This window comes from Panthera uncia (assembly GCF_023721935.1).
Source record: "Panthera uncia isolate 11264 chromosome B2 unlocalized genomic scaffold, Puncia_PCG_1.0 HiC_scaffold_24, whole genome shotgun sequence".
NCBI lineage: Eukaryota > Metazoa > Chordata > Mammalia > Carnivora > Felidae > Panthera > Panthera uncia.
The window spans coordinates 23,578,358-23,598,171 of record NW_026057580.1 but is presented as its reverse complement, the minus strand read 5'-3'; the positions used below and the strand labels follow the sequence as shown (position 1 = coordinate 23,598,171).

At 35.5% G+C, this 19,814-nt stretch overlaps 1 protein-coding gene across 4 annotated transcripts in view; it reads left to right on the top strand.

Annotated features, from left to right (window-relative positions):
- Nucleotides 1-19,814, top strand: part of COL21A1 (collagen type XXI alpha 1 chain) — a 170,118-nt gene that overhangs the window by 60,154 nt on the left and 90,150 nt on the right. For all 4 annotated transcript variants that reach the window (XM_049653848.1, XM_049653845.1, XM_049653846.1 and 1 more), the window contains exons 4-8: nucleotides 8,190-8,358; nucleotides 8,473-8,689; nucleotides 11,247-11,420; nucleotides 12,469-12,546; nucleotides 14,744-14,827. In XM_049653848.1, coding sequence (XP_049509805.1) covers nucleotides 8,190-8,358; nucleotides 8,473-8,689; nucleotides 11,247-11,420; nucleotides 12,469-12,546; nucleotides 14,744-14,827 — 722 coding nt within the window. The remainder of the gene's footprint in view (nucleotides 1-8,189; nucleotides 8,359-8,472; nucleotides 8,690-11,246; nucleotides 11,421-12,468; nucleotides 12,547-14,743; nucleotides 14,828-19,814) is intronic.

The window sequence follows — 19,814 nt, the reverse complement described above, 5'->3', positions numbered from 1 at the left end:
CAGTTTCCAGGCATCTAAATGATTCTGGTTCCGTCAGTGCTCTAAATGAGGTGAGACTAAAACCTGTCTCTTGGGAAGCCCCCTGGAAGCATGCTTCACTCTTCTTTTTTCCACCCAAGGACAATATAAGCTGGGCTTTCTCTCCGGCCACTTACTCGTACAGGCTTGGGGGAGGGAATGTTGTGGGTACAGTTAATTACTCATATTACTTGTTTCAATGAGGCTATTCTTAGCTTTGTGTTCACTTGGGATATTTCAACTTCGCAACCCAAATACGGAGTTTTTGTAAAGGTATTTTTGTCTGTATATTATTGTTAAATCAGTGTGTCATTGGGGGAATGTGGGCTGGGACTTCCTATTCCTCCATCTTGCTGACATCACTCTTCTGTTTTTGAGTAAATCAGGTTCCTTAGGTGTCTTTAAGAGCATCCAGCAGCCTGTGGCTTGAATTACTTGGCTTTAGGACCCATGTTTTAATTTAGGTATGTTGAGCTTGACTATGCACAGGTTCAGGTAAAGAATAGTCTCTCAAAAACTACTTGTGTATTCTTACTGTTCTGTTTCCTGCCATCTTGTCTTTTGGATGATGCAGGAAATTTATTTTTTAAGAGAGTATATTATGTTGACTTGCTCAAATGGGGCCAAAGGCCAGATGTCAGAAGATAATTAACTATTCATCTTCAGCCTTATCTTCTTTGAGTGAGTCAGTGAGAAAGAGAGACAGAAAGAGAGGCCCAGTGCCTGCTTGAGTGGAACTTTGGTATCTTACATGTGATAAAACTTAGAGGCTCTTCTCCTGCTAGTGCTTTCTACCATAATGCAGTTTAACTTGGAATGATGTTTAGGACTTCTGAATTTCTTTTCCTCCCATCAAAAGCTGCTCATACTTTGTATAACTGCTCTTTGCTTAGAGATTGTTGGATCTAATTCAAGCCTTACAGTGCTTTGTAATAGTGGCCTAGTGCATTGCCTTATCCTACTTCTATAATTCTACCTGTATTTCATTAGAAGTCACAAAGGGTAAGGATACACATATCAACAATCATGGCCAGGACAACTGAGATATTTTTGGAGGTGGCCAGTATTTTAGCTTTCACGATTTTATAACATGTATGTGATTAACTTCTCTGCTCTCTTATAAAACTGACTGACTTACATTCTTCCTCTTTACTATTGGTATACATACAGTATGAATTTCTGACCACTGAAGTTGGGCAGGAAGAAATGGGGGATGGGAGGTGGGATAAAGTTTCATGGATAGGAAAGGATTGAGTATAACACTCCATAAAATCTCAACAAACATCAGGGGAATCACTTTGTATTCTATCTGTAGATTGAAAGGATTTGAATCTAATCTGAGTTGAAGGGAACTTACATTGTGAGGGACTTAGGGTATATCCCAAAATAAGAATTTTCCATTTAATTAGAGAGGCAAGAGCTATGTTTGCTACAAATAAAGAAACACAGTAAGCTTATAGTTTATGTGAGAAGTGATATTTGATTATTCATTGGAAAAGTAGAATGATTATGGCATGATTTAGAAAATAGACAAATTATGGCATACAGATCTTGCTGTTAGTGTTTATGATTAGATCTAGATGCAGTTGTATGAGTTAATTATGACTAGGAAAGGAATGAAAGGCAAAATATTCAGAATAATTTTCATTAGGAGTGTTTAAAGCTTGTACGGATAGCCCATTCCCCCCCTCTTTTCTCTATTTGAAATATCATGTATAATCTCTGTCCCCTAATTATGTATTTCATTTTCATAACACCTCCATCCTTTTAAAGTAGCAGCAGACATGCTGGTAGAGATAAAAAATTGGTACAACAACTTGGGAAAAGCTTGTGGCATCGTCTGCTAGAGTAAAGCATATAGATCCCCTATGAAACAACAGTTCTACTCCCAGATACATGACGACGAGAAATGAGTTCATATATTTACCAAAAAGCATCTGCAAGAATGTCCATAACAGCTTTATTAAAAATAGTCAAAAACTGTAAACAACTCAAATGATTGCCCACATAAAAGTGGATCGATACATCATAATACACTATAATTCATACAGTGGCATACAAAAAAAGAACAAGTCACCGTTAGGTGCAACAACATGGATAATCCCACAGATGTTTGTTGATCAAGCAAAGCCAAGTAAAAGAGTATATTCTATGGTTTATTTATATTAAGTTCAAGAATGGACAAAATTAATCAATGATAGAAATCCTAACAGTGGTGGCCTCTGGTCGTGGTGGTTATTGTCTGTGAAGGAACATGAGGTAACTTTCTATGGTGTTAGATGTGTTCTTTGTCTTATCTGGGTACTAGTTATATAAGCATGTAAATATGTGCCGGTTGATGTGCAGTTGAATTTATTGAATGTAGATTGTACCTTAATAAAAACATTTTTAAAAACTCCATACAATGTCTGTTAAAGTAAAGCACTGTCTGCTGATTTTTTTTCTATAGACCTGAGGCTGTATGATTATATGGTGCTCCAGCCCAGTCTCTGGAGTCAAACTCGGGTCTGGGTTTGATTCCTAACTTTGTCAACATCACTTTCTTGAAGTGTGATCTTGAGTTAAGTAGCGACTCTAACTTTGGTGATAAAGGTCATGTTTTATGAACATTAATATCCATGTATAGGAGGAACATTAGGGACATGTTAAGATGGTTAAGGAAAAAAAAGCAATGGTGTGTATGTTAAAATGATACATAACTGCAATATCTTACAAAAGCTCTGCCAAATTAAAAATGAAACAAGGAGTAAAGAATGAGGTAAAGGAATTATACACATACTATTGTCTGGGTGTGTAAAGGCAAAACACATTACCCTTTCTCCATGTATAGTATTCAAGCAGGAATAACCAAGAAAATTCATTCCATTACATAATCAGTGCTTTTACAATGAAAAATGGCAAAACCAGATGAGTTATTTGTATAATTTTGTAAGACTTTAAAATTGTACTTTCTTAACTATTTATTAAGCCAAAAATGATTTTTACTTTTTGTATTTTTCTTATTGTTAAAAATAATATATTCTATGATCAGTGAGGCTGCTTAATGGTGCAAAAGATTCTGACTTGTCTGGTTGGTGCACAAGTTATACTAAAGAGTAATAAGAGTCTCTTGTTCTCATTGATTTACCGCTGAAATCTGTACTTACTGTGTCCCATTGCCTGTCAGCCATGCATCTGGCAGACATCTTCCTTAGATGAGAACTGTTGACTCTAAATTAACCTAGATTTCAAGGCAGTGGGGTTACTTGATGGTGAAGGAGAATGAAATTATTCAATCTGTAATGAGAAAAGAAATTGTGTGATGATGGGGCTACCTTCTTTCTTATTTAACTAATCTTTGGTAAGAGGCTCTGTGCTTCCATAATTTATTTTGATTTTGTGATTTTGTTGTATTTATTATTATTTGCTATTATATTACTATGTTACATTAATTAATTATTAATTATTAATATAATTAATATATTAAATATATTATTATATTTTTAATATGATGTGATTTAGTACCTTGGTACTAAATTGAAACAATGGTGACTGTACTTTCTTTTAATGAACCTGTGCATGATATTAAAGTACATGATATAATAGACATTCAGAAAGGCAAATGTATTAAATTGCCTCTGAATACCATTGAGGGGTGTGTATCAATTGGACATACACTCATGTTTGCCTTATCATTAAAACCAAGTTCAATCCGGGAAGTCTTAAGAAGTTGGCTCACACAGATCTGCACCAGAGGCCCCAAAGACAACTCTATTTTATTGGACTATCAGGTGTGGATCAGTAAAATTACTTTTGGTTTCTGACCACAGATCTTGATAGAATTCCTTTGTTCTGAATAAAATATTTGACTTCTGGAGAGGGGCAACATATAAATAATGTGGCAATGTGGAATTAGATTAAATAGGCACTTAGAAAGTAGGCCAGATATATTTTGGAATAATGTATTCATTAGTGTTCCTATGATGTTAACTTATAGGTGGAAAAGTATAGCTGGAATTTGTTCTAGTTAGACTCAAGACATAGGTTTTGTGTCCTTGTCTGTGGCAGAATTTTAAATAAAACATGTTTTTATGACCTTGGTAAGACTGTATTATATTACTAAGCCCTGAGATTTAATAGAAAAGCAAGTATTTTTTTCTGTGTTCTATGGATCATTTAAAAATTTTTTGATTTGAGTATAATTTTAAGGCCAGGTGTACAACATAGTGTTGGAAAAGTTTATACATTATGTTATGCTCACCACAAGTGTATCTACCATCTGCCATTATATGACACTATTAAAACATGATCAGCTATGTCTCCCACTCCCCTTTACCTGTACTGACCATCTCCCTACCTCCCTCTACTCTGGCAATCATCGGTTTGTCCTCTGTAATTACAGGTCTGATTCTGTCTTTTGTCTATTTCTTCATTTTATTTTACTTAATTTTTTTAGATTCCACATGTAAGTGAAATCATATGGCATTTGTCTTTCTTTGACCTAATTCCCTTAGCATACTACTCTTTAGGTCCATCTATGTTGTTGCAAATGGCATGATCTCATCCTTTCTTATGGCTCTGTAATATTCGTGTGTGTGTGTGTGTGTGTGTGTGTGTGTGTGTGTGTGTGTCACATTTTCCTTATCCATTCATGTATCAGCGGACGTTTAGGTTGCTTTGATATCTTGGCTATTGTAAACAATGCTACAACAATCATAGGGATGCATCTAATCTTTTTGAATTCATATTTCTGTTTTTTGGGGGGGTAACTACCCAGTAGCAGAATTATTGGATCATATGGCATTTTGATTTTTAATTTTTTGAGTCACCTCCGTACTGTTTGACATAGTGGCTGTACCAATTTACCTTGTCCTCTACACTGTTCCTTACCAACACTTGTTATTTCTTGTCTTTTTGATTTTAGCTATTCTGACAGGTGTAAGTTGATATCTCATTGTACTTTTGATTTGTCTTTCCCTGATGATCAGTGATCTTTTCATGTCTTTGTATGTCTTCTTTAGAAAAAAATGTCCATTCATGTCCTTTGTCCATTTTTTAATTGGTTTGTTTTTTGGTATTGAGTTTTATAAGTTCTGTGTAAATTTTGGATATTAACCCCTTTTATTGTATATATCATTTGCAAATATCTTCTTCCATTCTAAAGTAAAGTGGATTAAAGTTCTAAATGTGAGACTTGAAGCCACAAAATTGCCAGAAGAGAATATAGTCAGTGATATCTCTGATATCAGCTCTAGCAACATTTTTCTAGATAATTATCCCCAAAGGCAAGAGAAAGAAAAGCAAAAATAAGCCATCCAAACTGAAAAGCAGACATTGCTGGACCCTAGTGTTTAAAAGAAATAGAGTAATCTTTGCTCATCCCAGAAAGCATTCCTATTCTGAATACTCTGAACATATAAGTGTAAAATGAAATTGAAACTGTGTAGTTGGTATAGGAAATCATTTGTGAAGTTAGGTCTTCTGTTTTGTTTACCCTTGTTCCTGAATGCATTCCTTTAAAATAACTTGGTATGTCTAGATTGTTCTAATTACTTATTGTGGGTGTTATAACAGGCTCCCAACCGAGTCTCTCTTAGCATTTGACTTGCCTCGTATTTAGAATAAGTTCCACGTTTCAGTTCTTATTTCCAGTTTCCATACTTCTCTCTAGATGTGGTTTATATATTTATGCATATATTCCTTTTTTCTACACAATGGGGGAAATTATTTCCCTAGGTTTCTGCTGAAGTTTGTGCAGAACTGTTGGTTGTTCCATACATAAAATAATTGCTCCATCTATAAAACATAACATTTTATGTATGGAAGCTTCTTTTACCAGTTTCCTATAACTAGGTATATACAAACATAATACTGGTATCGGAGCATCTCAACTACCTTTTTTTTCAGTTCCCATGTATTAAGATATCTTACTGTTCTCCTTACAGGTGAACAAATTGGGGAGAAAAATTACCTTCAAGAAAATATAGTTAGTTAAATACATTTTTCCTAATAAGATGTGCTAGGTAGTAATGAAAACATGGCTGTATGGTACATTCTTGATTTCACAAGCCATGCTACACTGTTCCCCCATGAAATTGTGGGGATTACAATACAGTGTAAAGGACTTTGTTATAGCAAAAGAATGAACACAGTAATTGCTTTATCCCCTGCACTTATGGGCCATTTTGGAGTCACAAAGCACTTTCACATACATCACATTCGATCCTCAGACAATCCCTGTGAAGGAGATCATTGTTCCCACTTTACAGATGATAATCCAGAGGTTCAGGAGAGGTTAAGAGAGAGGCTTAAGTCTAAAGCTAAGGTTCTTGTTTGAAGTCTGAGATCTTTATCTAACATCTTAGAATTTCTCATTTGTAAAGCAAATCAAAGGAGTAATTCAGATCTAAATATTCTTATGATGTAATGTTTCACACATTTTCTTTCCAGCTGACCTTCTTTTTTTTTGTAGTTTTAAATCAAATGCATCTGAAATGAGGCTTCATATATTGTTCTGCATACCTCTCCCCACTGCCTGCCAAAAAAGAACCCCTGCATCATGACAGGAATTATTTAATTTGATTGATTTATGATTTAAACTCTAGAATATAGTGTTATTAGGAACACATTCCCTGCTGTTCATGTTTTCATTGGGAGTAACTTCAACTAGACTGACTCTACTGACCTCTCTCATCCCTTTCTAGCTCCTTACCAGTGAATGAGAAAATGAGTTTTCAGATTAGTGAGTTTGTTAAACGTCACCGGTCATGGTTGGCAGCGTGCCTTCGGTTTTCTTCTCCTTGAGTCAGTGAGCCTGGGGAGCTAGTGTATTCTGGCTTCCTCTGTAGACCATGTATGAGCTTAATGGTCAGACCCTGCTTCTGAGGTGGGAGAGGGAGTAAGTGAGCCCTGCGTTGCTGGGATGGTGTGGGGGTTAATCATGGTGTGCAGTCTCATGAAGCTCACTGGATCAACGTGTTTGCCTCATTCCTGTATCTCCCCATAAGTTAGGTCCAAGCTTACCAGAGAAAGAAGGTTGTAATTCATTGGGTCACTTCAAAACTTAAGACCCGAAGAGAAAAATGTCCCTCCTTTTCCAGGAATACTTTTTATTTTATTTCTATCAAACCTTTATTTTATTTCCAATATTCTATGGTGTAAGTTATGACTGTATGTGTTAGGCTCATAAAATCCATCTCATTACTTTTTATTGTATTGTAAATATGATACTTTTCCCTCTTCTTAATGTTGTGTAAGAATGATTGTTTTAAAGTATGTTTAGTGGAGTTCTTGTTTTATTTTGTTAGCTGCTCTATAAAATGTAAGCAGTCATGCTCAATATGTATGTTATATGAGGACTTTGGAAGAATCCGAAAATACTGCAACATATCTACAGAACAGCTTAATTGCATTCAACCATGTAAAATTTTCCACGTAATTTTAGGTGCTAGTTTCTCAGCAAAAAGCATGCCATATTTTTATAACATATAGACGATTGTATAATAGAAATCTTAATGATTTTTCTTAAGGAAATAGTCTTTATTTATAAATATGATTAATGTAATAATATAGTTAATAATAGATGAGATAATAGCCTCATTTTGAGTACTTTCATGAACAGAAAAGACCCACAGTTTTTTCCAGAGTAATAGAAACAATGTGCTTTGAACTGTGGAATTATTAACTGCTTAAACTGGAAAGAATATCAAGAACGACACCTACTTTTTTTTACCCCTCAAATGCTGTGAATGCAAGAATGGAATCTTAGAGTTCATCTCCTAGATCCAAGAAATTTAGAATTCTGCAAGGTCATGTGACAAATTAACACCAAATACTGGATGAGAATTGTGAATGCCATTCCAGTCTTCTCCTACCCCACTGGTATCAGGTTGCTTCGTGTTCAAAATAGTGAAGTAAAAACATCAACATGGTGTTGTTCTTAAAACAATACATTAGCAAGTGTTTCTTTTATATTTCTGTTTTACTTTTATCCCTTTTTAGGGGGAAAAAGACTTTTGAGACTTCGAATGCCAAAATCATTCCTGCATATTTTTTCAGACAATGCATTTACATCCATTTGTGTGCATATGCAGATTTTATTATTTTCTCTAATATTTCTCCTTTGACATTTTTTCTTTGTCGAAGTAATCTGTGACTAATTAACGTTTACTGCTTTTGCTTTGGATTTGTAGAATCTGTTTGTCCAACACGAATTCCAGTCGCAGCTCGTGATGAGAAAGGGTTTGATATTCTTTTAGGCTTGGGAGTAAAGAAAAAGGTTAAGAAAAGAATCCTGCTTTCACCAACAAAGATAAAAGGATATGAAGTAACAGCTAAAGTTGACTTATCAGAATTCACAAGGTAAACATTATGACATTATGTGTTGATCTGACTTCTTTTTTTTCTTTTTTCTTTTGGTATGTCTGTAGATATGTTGAGAATTCTTTAAGCTTATGCATATTCTTCTTTTTCTAGCAATGTTTTCCCAGAAGGTCTTCCTCCATCATATGTATTTGTCTCCACTCAGAGATTTAAGGTCAAGAAAATGTGGGATTTATGGAGAATTTTAACCATTGATGGAAGGCCACAAATAGCAGTTACCTTAAATGGTGTGGATAAAACATTACTGTTTACAACAACCAGCATAATTAATGGCTCACAGGTGGTCACCTTTGCTGACTCCCAAGTTAAGGTAAATATGCCTGGGTATGAGTATGGTGGTATTCATGGTGGTATTAGCAGGTTTGTGTGTGTTTGGAGGAAGGGAGCCATAATTTTAACATGGCTGAAAAGATACTGACTTCATAATTTAATGTTGCTTTACTGAATAAAAGCAACAGATGAAGGAAATTTGTTTCTTTTTTTTTTAATTTTTCAATATTTATTTATATTTGAGAGAGAGAGAGAGAGAGAGAGACAGAGTGCAAGCAGGGAAGGGGCAGAGAGATGGAGACAGAATCCAAAGCAGGCTCTAGGGCTCTGAGCTGTGAGACATCAGGACTGGAACTCATGAGGAGTGAGATCATGACTTGAGCCGAGGTTGGACTCTCAACCTACTGAGCCACCCAGGTGCCCTGAAGGAAAATTATTTCTTAAATGGGATTAAGGGGTGGGGCTAATTCACATTTTTTGAGTGCCTACTACTAGATGCCCTGAGCGTGTAATTATAATATCCACCCAAGGAAGAAGGTATTGCTCTCATTGTACAGACAGAAAAAAAAATGCAGGGATATTAAATCCCACCTCAAAATAACACAGCTAGTAAGTGTTGACATCAGGAATTGAAGTTAAGTCTTGTCAGTTTCAAAGTCTGGTTGGTTGTCCTTACATTACCATGTCCTACAAAATGCTGAGATAAAGACATTTGTTAGAACATCAAATACAGGTAGATAATGGGTAAAGAATTCACAATTATTGGGAGGACATTTTGTTTCCCCAGAAGGAAGCTGTATTTAATAAAATTGATAAACTAAAAATAAAAGTTTATTTTCCAAGTCAAATATGTTCGGAATACAGATGTAGCGATAAAAACAGTTATGTTTTGGTCGTTATTATAATTATGGTAGTCTAACACTATATTGTATAATTTAGGAAGTGTACAAGGTTGTATATGAAATTATGCATCTATGCAATTTCATATGGTAAGCAGATTAAATTTTTAAAAACTTTATTTTTATTAAAGGCAAATTGCTAGGTTCTGTAAGAAATCACAAATGAATAAGGCATATTTCATACCTCGAAGGAACTTATATATAATGGAAGATTGAAGGTCTCTGATATCTAATAGGAGTACTAAGTATTAGTGGAGTGTAGAGGGAAAGGTAGATTCTAATACAAAATGTGGACAAGACTTATTAATGAGCTGCTTTTTGGATGGGACTTTGAAGAACGAATAGGATTTTGATGAAGAGAGCTAAGGATATGTAAGTCGGTGTTTCAGTATTGAGTAATCATGTATAATAAAATGCAGGGTTTTTATTTAAAGGGTAGAAAGTGGTGACCCCTGTGTTTGGAGTATAAGATACATGAAAGAAAGAGCTAACAAGGTGTGAACTCAATTTATGGGGACCTGGAAACCATACACAGGGTTTTAGACTTCATTCAGTGGATGACAGGGTTCCATCTAAAAGTCTTTAATAGGTGTGCCCTAGTCAAAGCAGCTCGCTCTCCTCCTTTTGCTTTCACAAAGAATACTTGTATTTCTTTCCTGGAATTGGCATAGGTCCTGGGAATCCAGAAATTAATAAGATGTGGTATCTTCTCTTGATGAAATTCTAGTGAGAGAGATTAATGGTAGTAGAGGTATGAAGAATGGCTTAGAGAGAGCAGGATTAGAGATGTGTTTGAAAATTATTTAGATAAAGCAAGATATCCATGAACCTAAACGATGGTAATGAGAATGGAAGGGGAGAAGTGAATTTGAGTCAAAAGACATATTTGGTAGAACTTTGCATCTGGTTATTATTGGAACTGAGGGGAGGGCAAGAGGTAAAGACACTTGTTGCAGTTTAGAAACTGAAGATGTTCTTATCTGAGGGAAACTGAAAGGAAGAAAGTTTTGGGGATAGTTCAAGTTCATTTTGCTTACACATTCTCTCAGGCTGATTGTGAAATATCCTGGTAAAATTATACTAGCCAGTATTAGAATTGTAGGTCCCATATGTAGGAATGAGGTCCAGGCTGTTGATGTAGATATGGGAGTTATTCCATCGAAGTAATAATTGTCCTGTAGAAGTGGGTAAGATAATCAAAGGGGAGAATGAAAAAGGTCAATGACAAACCTGTGGAGAATGACCTCATCAAAGGGCAGGTGAGGAAGAGGAGCCTTTGAAGAAACAGAATAAGCAAATGGAGAAAAAGAAAGATGATCAAGATGGTTTGAATCATGGAAGTTGAATGAGGATATCAAGGAAGATGGACTCGTTAAGGGTGCAAAGTTGCAATGAAGTAAATAGGATGAAGAATGGGAGAAGCCATTTGGATTCAGACATAAGGAACTTTTTTTGTGACCTTGAAGGAATTGCTTCAGGAAATTGATACATCTACTAATATGTAATGAATATGTAATGGAAAATGGGGATTAATTAATAAGTAGCTTTTAAGGTCCAGCTTGGGTCAAGGTGAATTAGTATATAGTACAGACCGTCTATGTGGTATGGATTTATGGTTGGCAGCGAAGGAATGGGAACAAAGAAAATGAAAGATGGTTAGCATTTTGTTCATGAATGTTCCATACTTTCTTCCTATAGACATTATTTGATGAAGGCTGGCATCAAATTCGTCTCTTAGTAACAGAACAAGATGTAACTCTGTATATCGATGATCAACAGATTGAAAACAAGCCCTTACATCCAGTTTTAGGGATCTTCATCAGCGGGCAAACTCAAATTGGAAAGTATTCTGGGAAAGAAGAAACCGTTCAGGTAGATGAACGATGATTTGCTTTTTGCATTGTATAAAGTGGAGCTCTTGCTGTCCTTTGTGGTAGTATTTATGACATTTAACTGCATTTGATTTAATTATTAATTCCTTTAAGACACTTAAAATGTATTCAGTTTATTAGTGGGATTTTGTATTTGAGTGTGTATTAAAATGCAAAGTTAGACTTAATAGATTTTATAGGAATTCTTAGAAAAATGTTCCCCTGGGTTAAGGGTAGAATTCTACATTCTTAGGAAACATTAATTTCATATTTCCCAGGAGATAACGAATTTGGAAAAGAAAATGTAAGATTGGAGCTGTGAGTAGGGGCTATAAAATTTGTTTGCAGCTGTGAGGATACAATAAGATGAATTCATCTTGGTGTTCTTTCTTCTTAAAACTAATTTTTGATATTTTTGAATATTTTTGAAGCTGGAGTATCTATCTGTGGTTTGAGAAGTGTGTGTATAAAAAGATAGCCATTTCTTGAAAAATGCTTTGTTTGAAAAGGTGTGTCTTTCCCACTGTGTTTCTATTAAGGGAAGACTGTCACATCCAAATTACGCACATGGTCTCTCTGTATTAATGTTACATGTCAAATTGTAGTAAGTGTTTAAATAGAAACAGGTGTTTGGCCTACTCATCACATAACACTCCATGCCATCAACTAAGTGTCTGAAATGAAAGATGACTTCTTAAGCCGACTCTATTGTAATCAGAAATGTTGCAGAGATTTAGGATAAACACAGAAAGCCTGGGAAAGCTTTTAAGTGTCCTAGGAAATGCTCTCTAGACTAGCTCTTAATACAGAGATAATAATAAAAGCTCCACTGGGTTCCTGAAGGACATCAGAGATTTGTTTTTAGTGCTAGAGTTTTTTTTATGAATTATGTTGCATCACATCTTTAAACTGTATCTTAGGTATTCAGATTTAGTGTTTTTATGTTTTAGCTGAGTGCTAAACCTTACATAACAGCTAATGTATTTGGGTTGCTTTTATTAAGCCATTAGCTTGTGCCTCAATTTTAACTTGAGTGGTTTTGTTCCTAGTTTGATGTCCAGAAGTTGCGAATCTACTGTGACCCAGAACAGAACAACAGAGAGACGGCATGCGAGATTCCTGGATTTGTGAGTAGGATGGATTATTTTCCCCCAAGTGTTGCTTCAGTACTTTCAGAGCAATAAACAAATGACAGATAATGTGTGAACCTTAATTAAATATACAGCATTAATTTGTTTGTTAATTGTCAGTGCAAATAAAGTTACATTGATTAAAACATATTTCATAATTGAAATAAAATTATAATGTATCTCTGTACACATAGGAATGGAAGAGTACAAGGAAGTATTTTTTTACACATCTCAGCATGTGATATTTCCAGTACTCAAGTGAAGCAGGGCTGGGCCTGCTCTAGAAAAACATAGGATTCTTTGTCTGAATATCTAGAGTGTAAATACATTTCTATATTTCATTAAATGTGTGGACAGAATACCCCACACAGCATAATTCTGAAGAATAGGAAGTGATTGATTTTCCTGTTCATCAGCACGTTTTCTCAAACCATAAGGAATATATAGGTTTCTTTTTGTTGTTGTTACCTAAGTAAGATTTTCTTGTTTCTAGGTTATAAGCCACTTTCTATTTATGTAGCTATATTCATTAATGTGTTAGGAGGAAATAATTATAAGCTAAAATATTAGTCTGATTATATATGTCTGCTCCTAGTGTGTGTGTGTAATCAATCCCTCTCTCCTTGAGCCTATGTGTATGTGTGTGTGTGTGTGTGTGTGTGTGTATGTGTGTGGTGTGTATATGTACATATATATACACACATATATACATATATGTACATATACATACACATATATACATATACATATATATGCATATATGTACATACACACACATATACACACACATACATATATATATACACACATATATATTTGTAATGCAAATAAGGCAGAATATTGTAAAAGTTTCCAGTGACATTTGAGCTCATGCTATAGTTCTTTTAGTTTGTAAAGTCATACTGTCATTATCTCCTTTTTTCCTATCAAACTGAATAATCTGCAAATCCACATGTTCTGAAAACTTGAGGATGTGGAGCAGTGCCTATGAAGGATCTATAATAAAATCCAACATGGAACCTTTTAGAAATAATTCATTCTTGGTCTTTTAGATAGGTAGTTGTTTAAACACCGTAACTTTTATTTTAGATATTTATAGCTTAGAACATGAATCTCTAATCTCTCCTAAAAGTACTAATGAGTGATTGCATTTGAGAGTCCATCTTATATACTTATTTGTTGATATTTCTTCATCGATGTGATGGCCATTACCATTACCCTTCCACATCATGAAAACCCAGGATTAAATGGTGGATTCTCAGTCCTCACAGCCACTGTTTTGTGTTTTTATGTCTCTTCCCTTCCTCTGAGGTGTGAGTTCATGAGGCCTGTTTGCCTTTTGCATCTTATTCCCACTTTCTTATCTTCTGATTGAATTTATTATTGTTTGGAAAGATTATTAACCTATTTAAAATCATGTGTTATTCACTGAGAAACAGATTGTTGAGTGAGAAGTTCTAAAGTAAAAGGCATAAAATTTAATGTATGGAATTTGTGACTTTCTCAGATGTGTTTTGGCTTTTTCCTCTGGTTCTTAAATGACTTCCAGAAAGTTCGAGGGGGCATATAAATCTCACCGAGGTACTTTTGCTCCTGAGTGGCCATTATACCAAGCTGCTTTGGCATTTTCGTTTACTCCTTTCACTCGTCATTGTTGTTCATTTCCTTACTTTATCCTACTGTAAATGTTACCATAACATGTACAAATAGGTACTTTTTTTTAAGGATAGTTGCAAGCAAATGTTTTAACTCTTGCCGGTTCCAATACTTCATGTATCTGGAACCTGGACAATGAAATATCTGTAAATTAGGAAGAAAATTTAGAAAAAATTAAAAGCATCTTTTAAAACCCATTTGTTCTTCCTTTTCTTTCAGAATGGTGAGGTAGGCCTGGAAACTATTATTCTCCTTAAGGTAGTATTTGTACTGTGGGACTGTTTAGCTTGCTTCCATCAACTGTGAGTATATTAGACAAATAGAACTCATTTTTTATGTCATTGGAGTGTATTTCGTTTTCATAGCTTTTTGTGATTCAGAATTTCGTATTGGATTGGTCTGAATAAAATTGGAAAGTCAGTGTGAGATACCTTTACCATTTCGCACAGACATGCAGGTGCATACACATACCTGTGTACACATGCATATGTATGTGTCTTCCCACATTTGTTGTTTATTTCCATTTCTGTCTTTGTAGTGCCTCAACGGTCCCAGTGATGTAGGCTCTACTCCAGCTCCCTGTGTTTGTCCTCCGGGAAAACCAGGACTGCAAGGCCCCAAAGTGAGTACTGCCTAACATGCTTTTCTTGTTAAAACCCACAAACAAAAGAGCTGAGCAAATGCGCAAAATTCCTAGGCACCACTGACCCTTTTTTGAAATTTCTACCTAGTGTCTTAGAACAGTTTAAAACCTGACTTTTAGTGATTTTTTTAAAAAAGCATGTTCTAATCTATAAGTGCCTTTGAACCTAGAACTGATTCCCCTGGCCCACAGTAAAGTGAGGGAACTTTATTAGTTTGTTTGCTGGTTTATCTGGTTCCCTCCCACCACCCTTAAAGACTGCTGCCAGATACCAAGAACCATACCTCCTTACAATCTAATAAAAAATGAAGAAAGGGCATTTGTTGAGATGTGTTCCAAATTCTCAGCTTGTCAAAATGATTTTCAAATAGGGGGTGCCTGAGTGGCTCAGTTGGTTAAATGTCCAACCTCAGCTCAGGTCAAGATCTCACAGTTTGTGAGTTCAAGACCCGCGTCAGGCTCTGTGCTGACAGCTCAGAGCCTGGAGCTTGCTTCAGATTCATTCTCTCTCTCTCTCTCTCTCTCTCTTTCTGCCCCTCCTCCACTCACACGTTTCTCTCTGTGTCTCTCTCAAAAATAAGCATTAGAAAACTTTTTTTAAAAAATAAAAAGAAATGACTTTCAGATAGAAAACTGAAGTAGAAATATTAAAATTGACTTCAACATTATGTTTGATGTCTAATTCTAAAAAACAGGCATATAGAGATTTATTAATTTTACTTAATTATGTGATAATCACTTTGGGGGAGTAGGTCTATTAGTGATACTCATATATGCACATCTTCCAGTTGCATATATTGATTTGTGTGTGTATATATGTTAATTGTGTGTATGTGTATATAAACATTTACATATTTATTTGCGTATTATACATTTTTATGTGATTGGAGCCATGATGTGCATACTATTTCTCAACTAGTTACTTTTTATATAACTAAATATTTTGAACATGTTTCTATGCTATTAAATATGAATGATTAAGTGTAAGTTAATACTTACTGTGGCATCACTTAGACCCAGCCTGATACTGAGATGTTAAGTGGTTTGTCTACTCTATGTGAATCTTACTCTTTTAATAGTATTTTACAGTATCACTTAAATAAAAATGATGTCTAACTTGGAAGCAGGTATGACTCCCTAGCCAAAAAGAGTGTTTTGTGTATTATCATTTATTGCCTGAGGTGACCAAGCAATAAATATGAATTCTGATGTTCATTTCGATGGAATTTCCTTAAGTGTTTTAGTCACCATCACTGAAAATTTTAGATTGTAAACTGCTCATCTGATTTAATTCTTCCTATCTTTTATGCATGTTTCTCCTGTCCATTTTTATGTGATAGCTCATGACACACTCCAGGCCTAGCATTAAAATCAAGAAACAAATATAATTTAAGAAATAAAAGTACACATTCATTATTTTATTTAAAGAAAATCTATTTGGTTTGGAATTTGACTTCAGTATATTATAATCAATTTATTATTATAAAGTATTTTTAAATGGCATTTAGGTAAGTTAATCTAAGTGTTCTTCCTTTTAAAGTTTATTTATTTATTTTGGGGGGGGTTGAGTGAGTGGGGAAGGGCAGAGAGAGAGAATCCCAAGCTGGCTTTGTGCTGTCGGTGCAGAGCCCCACGCAGGGCTTATGTGTATGTATGTACGTATGTATGTATATACATACATATATATATATATATATATATATATATACACACACATATGTGTATATATATAAATTCAACTTGAAATATTATACATAAGAATTATTTGATCTGTAAGATATATAATATGGAAATGAGAGTCCCATTATATCTGACCTCTCAAAGCCCAGAGTGCTTTCCTGACTCCCAGGGAGGTTCTGGCCACCCCTAGGGTATCTTAAGGTTTGTCTTCTTTTGGGGAGACATCAGATGCCTCTGATGCTTTCTGAATCTTTATTAGTGATCTGTTAGGTGTCTTGAAGTGACATCAGTTTTTATTCACATATGTTTCTACAGCAAAGTTCCAGAGCACCCTTTGTCTTATCTGGTAAAGCCTCTGATATCCAGTGTTTCCAAGTTCCATGTGTTCCTCATGTTCATTTTCTTAGTCATAATCTCACACTATTGCCACCTACTACTTTAAGTGAAATTGCAGTTTTCCACCAATCTTGAAGTTGGCGTGCCTTCCCGATCTGCTTTCCATTTTCTTCAGAAAATCTGGCAGGAGAACAGGAACACACACATACTCTTCCATCCTTTTAGGGCTCTTTCCCCTGGAGGTGGTTCCTAGCCCACATCAGGGACCTGCATGTGAAAAACAGAATCCCTAGCAACACTCTGAGTTGTATTTCCTTTAGAGAATTTCTGGCTTGGGGAATTAATAGGGTTTTAATTAGATCAGCAGAACTGGAACTAAAACAGATCAAGTGTTTTTACTTATAGATTGAACTGAGACTTAATGCACATTTTTGTTTGATGCTCTCTGGAAAGTTTTGTAGATAACCATCAAATAGAGTTACCTGTGAAAAACAGATCTAGTATTCCTGCTAACCAGAAATAGATTTCTGGGAGCTGATAGTTGAGGCCTGAGACTGAAACTGAGGTGAAATTCTTGTGTGGGTAGGTGGGTAAATGCTTATTCTAGGATAAAGAAAGTCATCTGTTTAGAATTCTCTGAGTTTCCAAAAGATAGGACAACCCTACTGGAAAACTAGGTCAAATTAACTGTTGTAGCCTGTACTTAGACTTACCATGGCATTATAACTCTATAAAAAGCATAGAAATATGTCTGTTATTGGATTGCGAGTTCCTTAAAGAATAGCTAATTCATTTTGCATTCTTAATGTCAAATATAGGGAGGATCCAATAAACCTGTTGGAATTATTTTTCTACGCAAGCACTTTACATTTAATAAAAACTAAATTCTCCTTTGAAATTCCAGTGTCTAACAGTGCTTAATGGTGGTAGTTTTTTAATTTAATGAATTATGAAATCATTGAACAAATAAGATTCACCCCTCTTCCTAGTTGACTTGTGTGGGATGGAATGCCTTTGTTGTGCTATGGGAGATCCAGGCAATCCCCAATTTACAAACACCCCCTTTCAAAAGACCTTTGTGATTGGCAGGTTCTCTCTCCACTTGAGTAGTCATAGGAACGTTTGTGGGGGCAGACTCCCACATTTGATCTAACCTTGATATTAGAGCTATTAGTTCAGAAGTGGAAAGAAGGCATTTTGTCCTCTTTTTAGGAAGGAGCAATTTCTTACTAATCCTTTCCTCTGAAATTACTGCCTCCCCCTCTCCAGCTGTATCTATCTCTATTGACTTCCTTTGTTTCACCCTCATCAGTCCACTGATTAGGGATTTCTTTGAGCTATCAAAGTATCCTCTGTTTAAAATACAAAAGCCTTTGGAAAATTTCAGGGGCCACTGGGCATTCACATTTTTATGTAGATTTCCCCAGACTAAGTGGATTCCTTCTAGCCTGTGAGTGGGTGTTTGAGTTTTGAGGGAGGGAAGAGGTTGGTTTGGGAGGAGGGAATAGGTCGTAGGTCAGGACTCCTGCAAGTCTTCAGGGGAGCATGAAGGCACAAGGATTTTTGAGAAAAGGGCTTGAATACCTGGGATGTGGGCCTAGGTGAAGGGCTCCAAAGACCTTTGTTTCAGATGAGCAACTTAAACTATTAGCTTGCTTCTGCAAGCACAACTGTTTCTTACTTTAATTATTCATACTTACACGACTTGAGAGGCCAGATGCAGAGATGCTTTAGCTTAGTCCATGACATTTCCACTCCTGTCAACAACTCAAAAATCCTGTGGCACGAGTTCAGTTCAACATAAGTAAGTATTGCTTTTCAGCTGAACACATAGTTTCTAAAATTCAAAATGTGCAAATGTTTCAACTAAATTAGAAGAAACTGGATTGGGAATTTAGTCACAGTTGTACAATAGGCCCTACGTCTCGTGTAATGTATTTGGAAATTGTTTTCCATGTTAAGTTTCCTAGCAGTCCGCAGGTCTGGTTCTAATCATTGTATGCGTTTTAATGTGGGCAGGGACAGTGGTGTTTAGGAGCATGGACTGTGGGCCTACATTAGCTGAGTTCAAGTGACATCTTCACTACTGCTGTGTGACCTTAAGCAAGTGACCTAACCCTCCGGGCCTCAGTTGTCCTATACAGAAAATGGGAATAATGAAATTACTTGTGTCATGGGATTATTAAAAGGATAAGTAATTTAACATATGTAAATCTCTTACAGCAGTGTGTAGCATATAATTAACAAAGGTTGAGCATCAGCTTTTATTACAGTAATACAATTGAATTTTTATTCTGATTGGTCGTCTCTCCAAAATTAGTGTTTTACTTTATTCTCCCAATTTTATGGAAACAACACCAACCCTTCCTGAGTTTTTGCAAATAAATAGTAGGGCAATAGTCAAAATAACCAGTAAAACCTACCAGAAATAATAGAACCTGAAAAAGAGATTATTTTCCCTCTTGGGGCCCGTTCACCAGTGTTATGGTCCTTACAAAGTCACATTGGATTTATCTTGTGAGTGATTTTTTTTTTTTTGTCTTGAAACTTAGTTTTTATTTATTTAAAATGTTAAGTATGTTTTGTACTTTTATGCAGCATTAAACCACAAATCTCATTTCTTCTTATCCCAAACCTGTATTTCAGCTTTGTCATAAAAAATAAACTCTCTAAGATCCTTTTAGTATCCTAGATTTTGCTGATGATTAATATGCAAATAAAGAGGGTCATTAACAGGAAATTTGACTTAAGTCAATTGGTAGGGTCATGTTGGTGGCTCAGTTGGTTAAGTGTCTGATTTAGGTTCAGGTCATGATCTCATAGTTCATGGTTTTGAGCCCCTCCTCTTGCTCTGAGCTGACATTGCGGAGCCTGCTTGGGATTCTCTCTCTCTCCTTCTCTTTCTGCCTCTCCCTTGTTTGTGCTCTCTCTCTCTCAAAAATAAATAAAC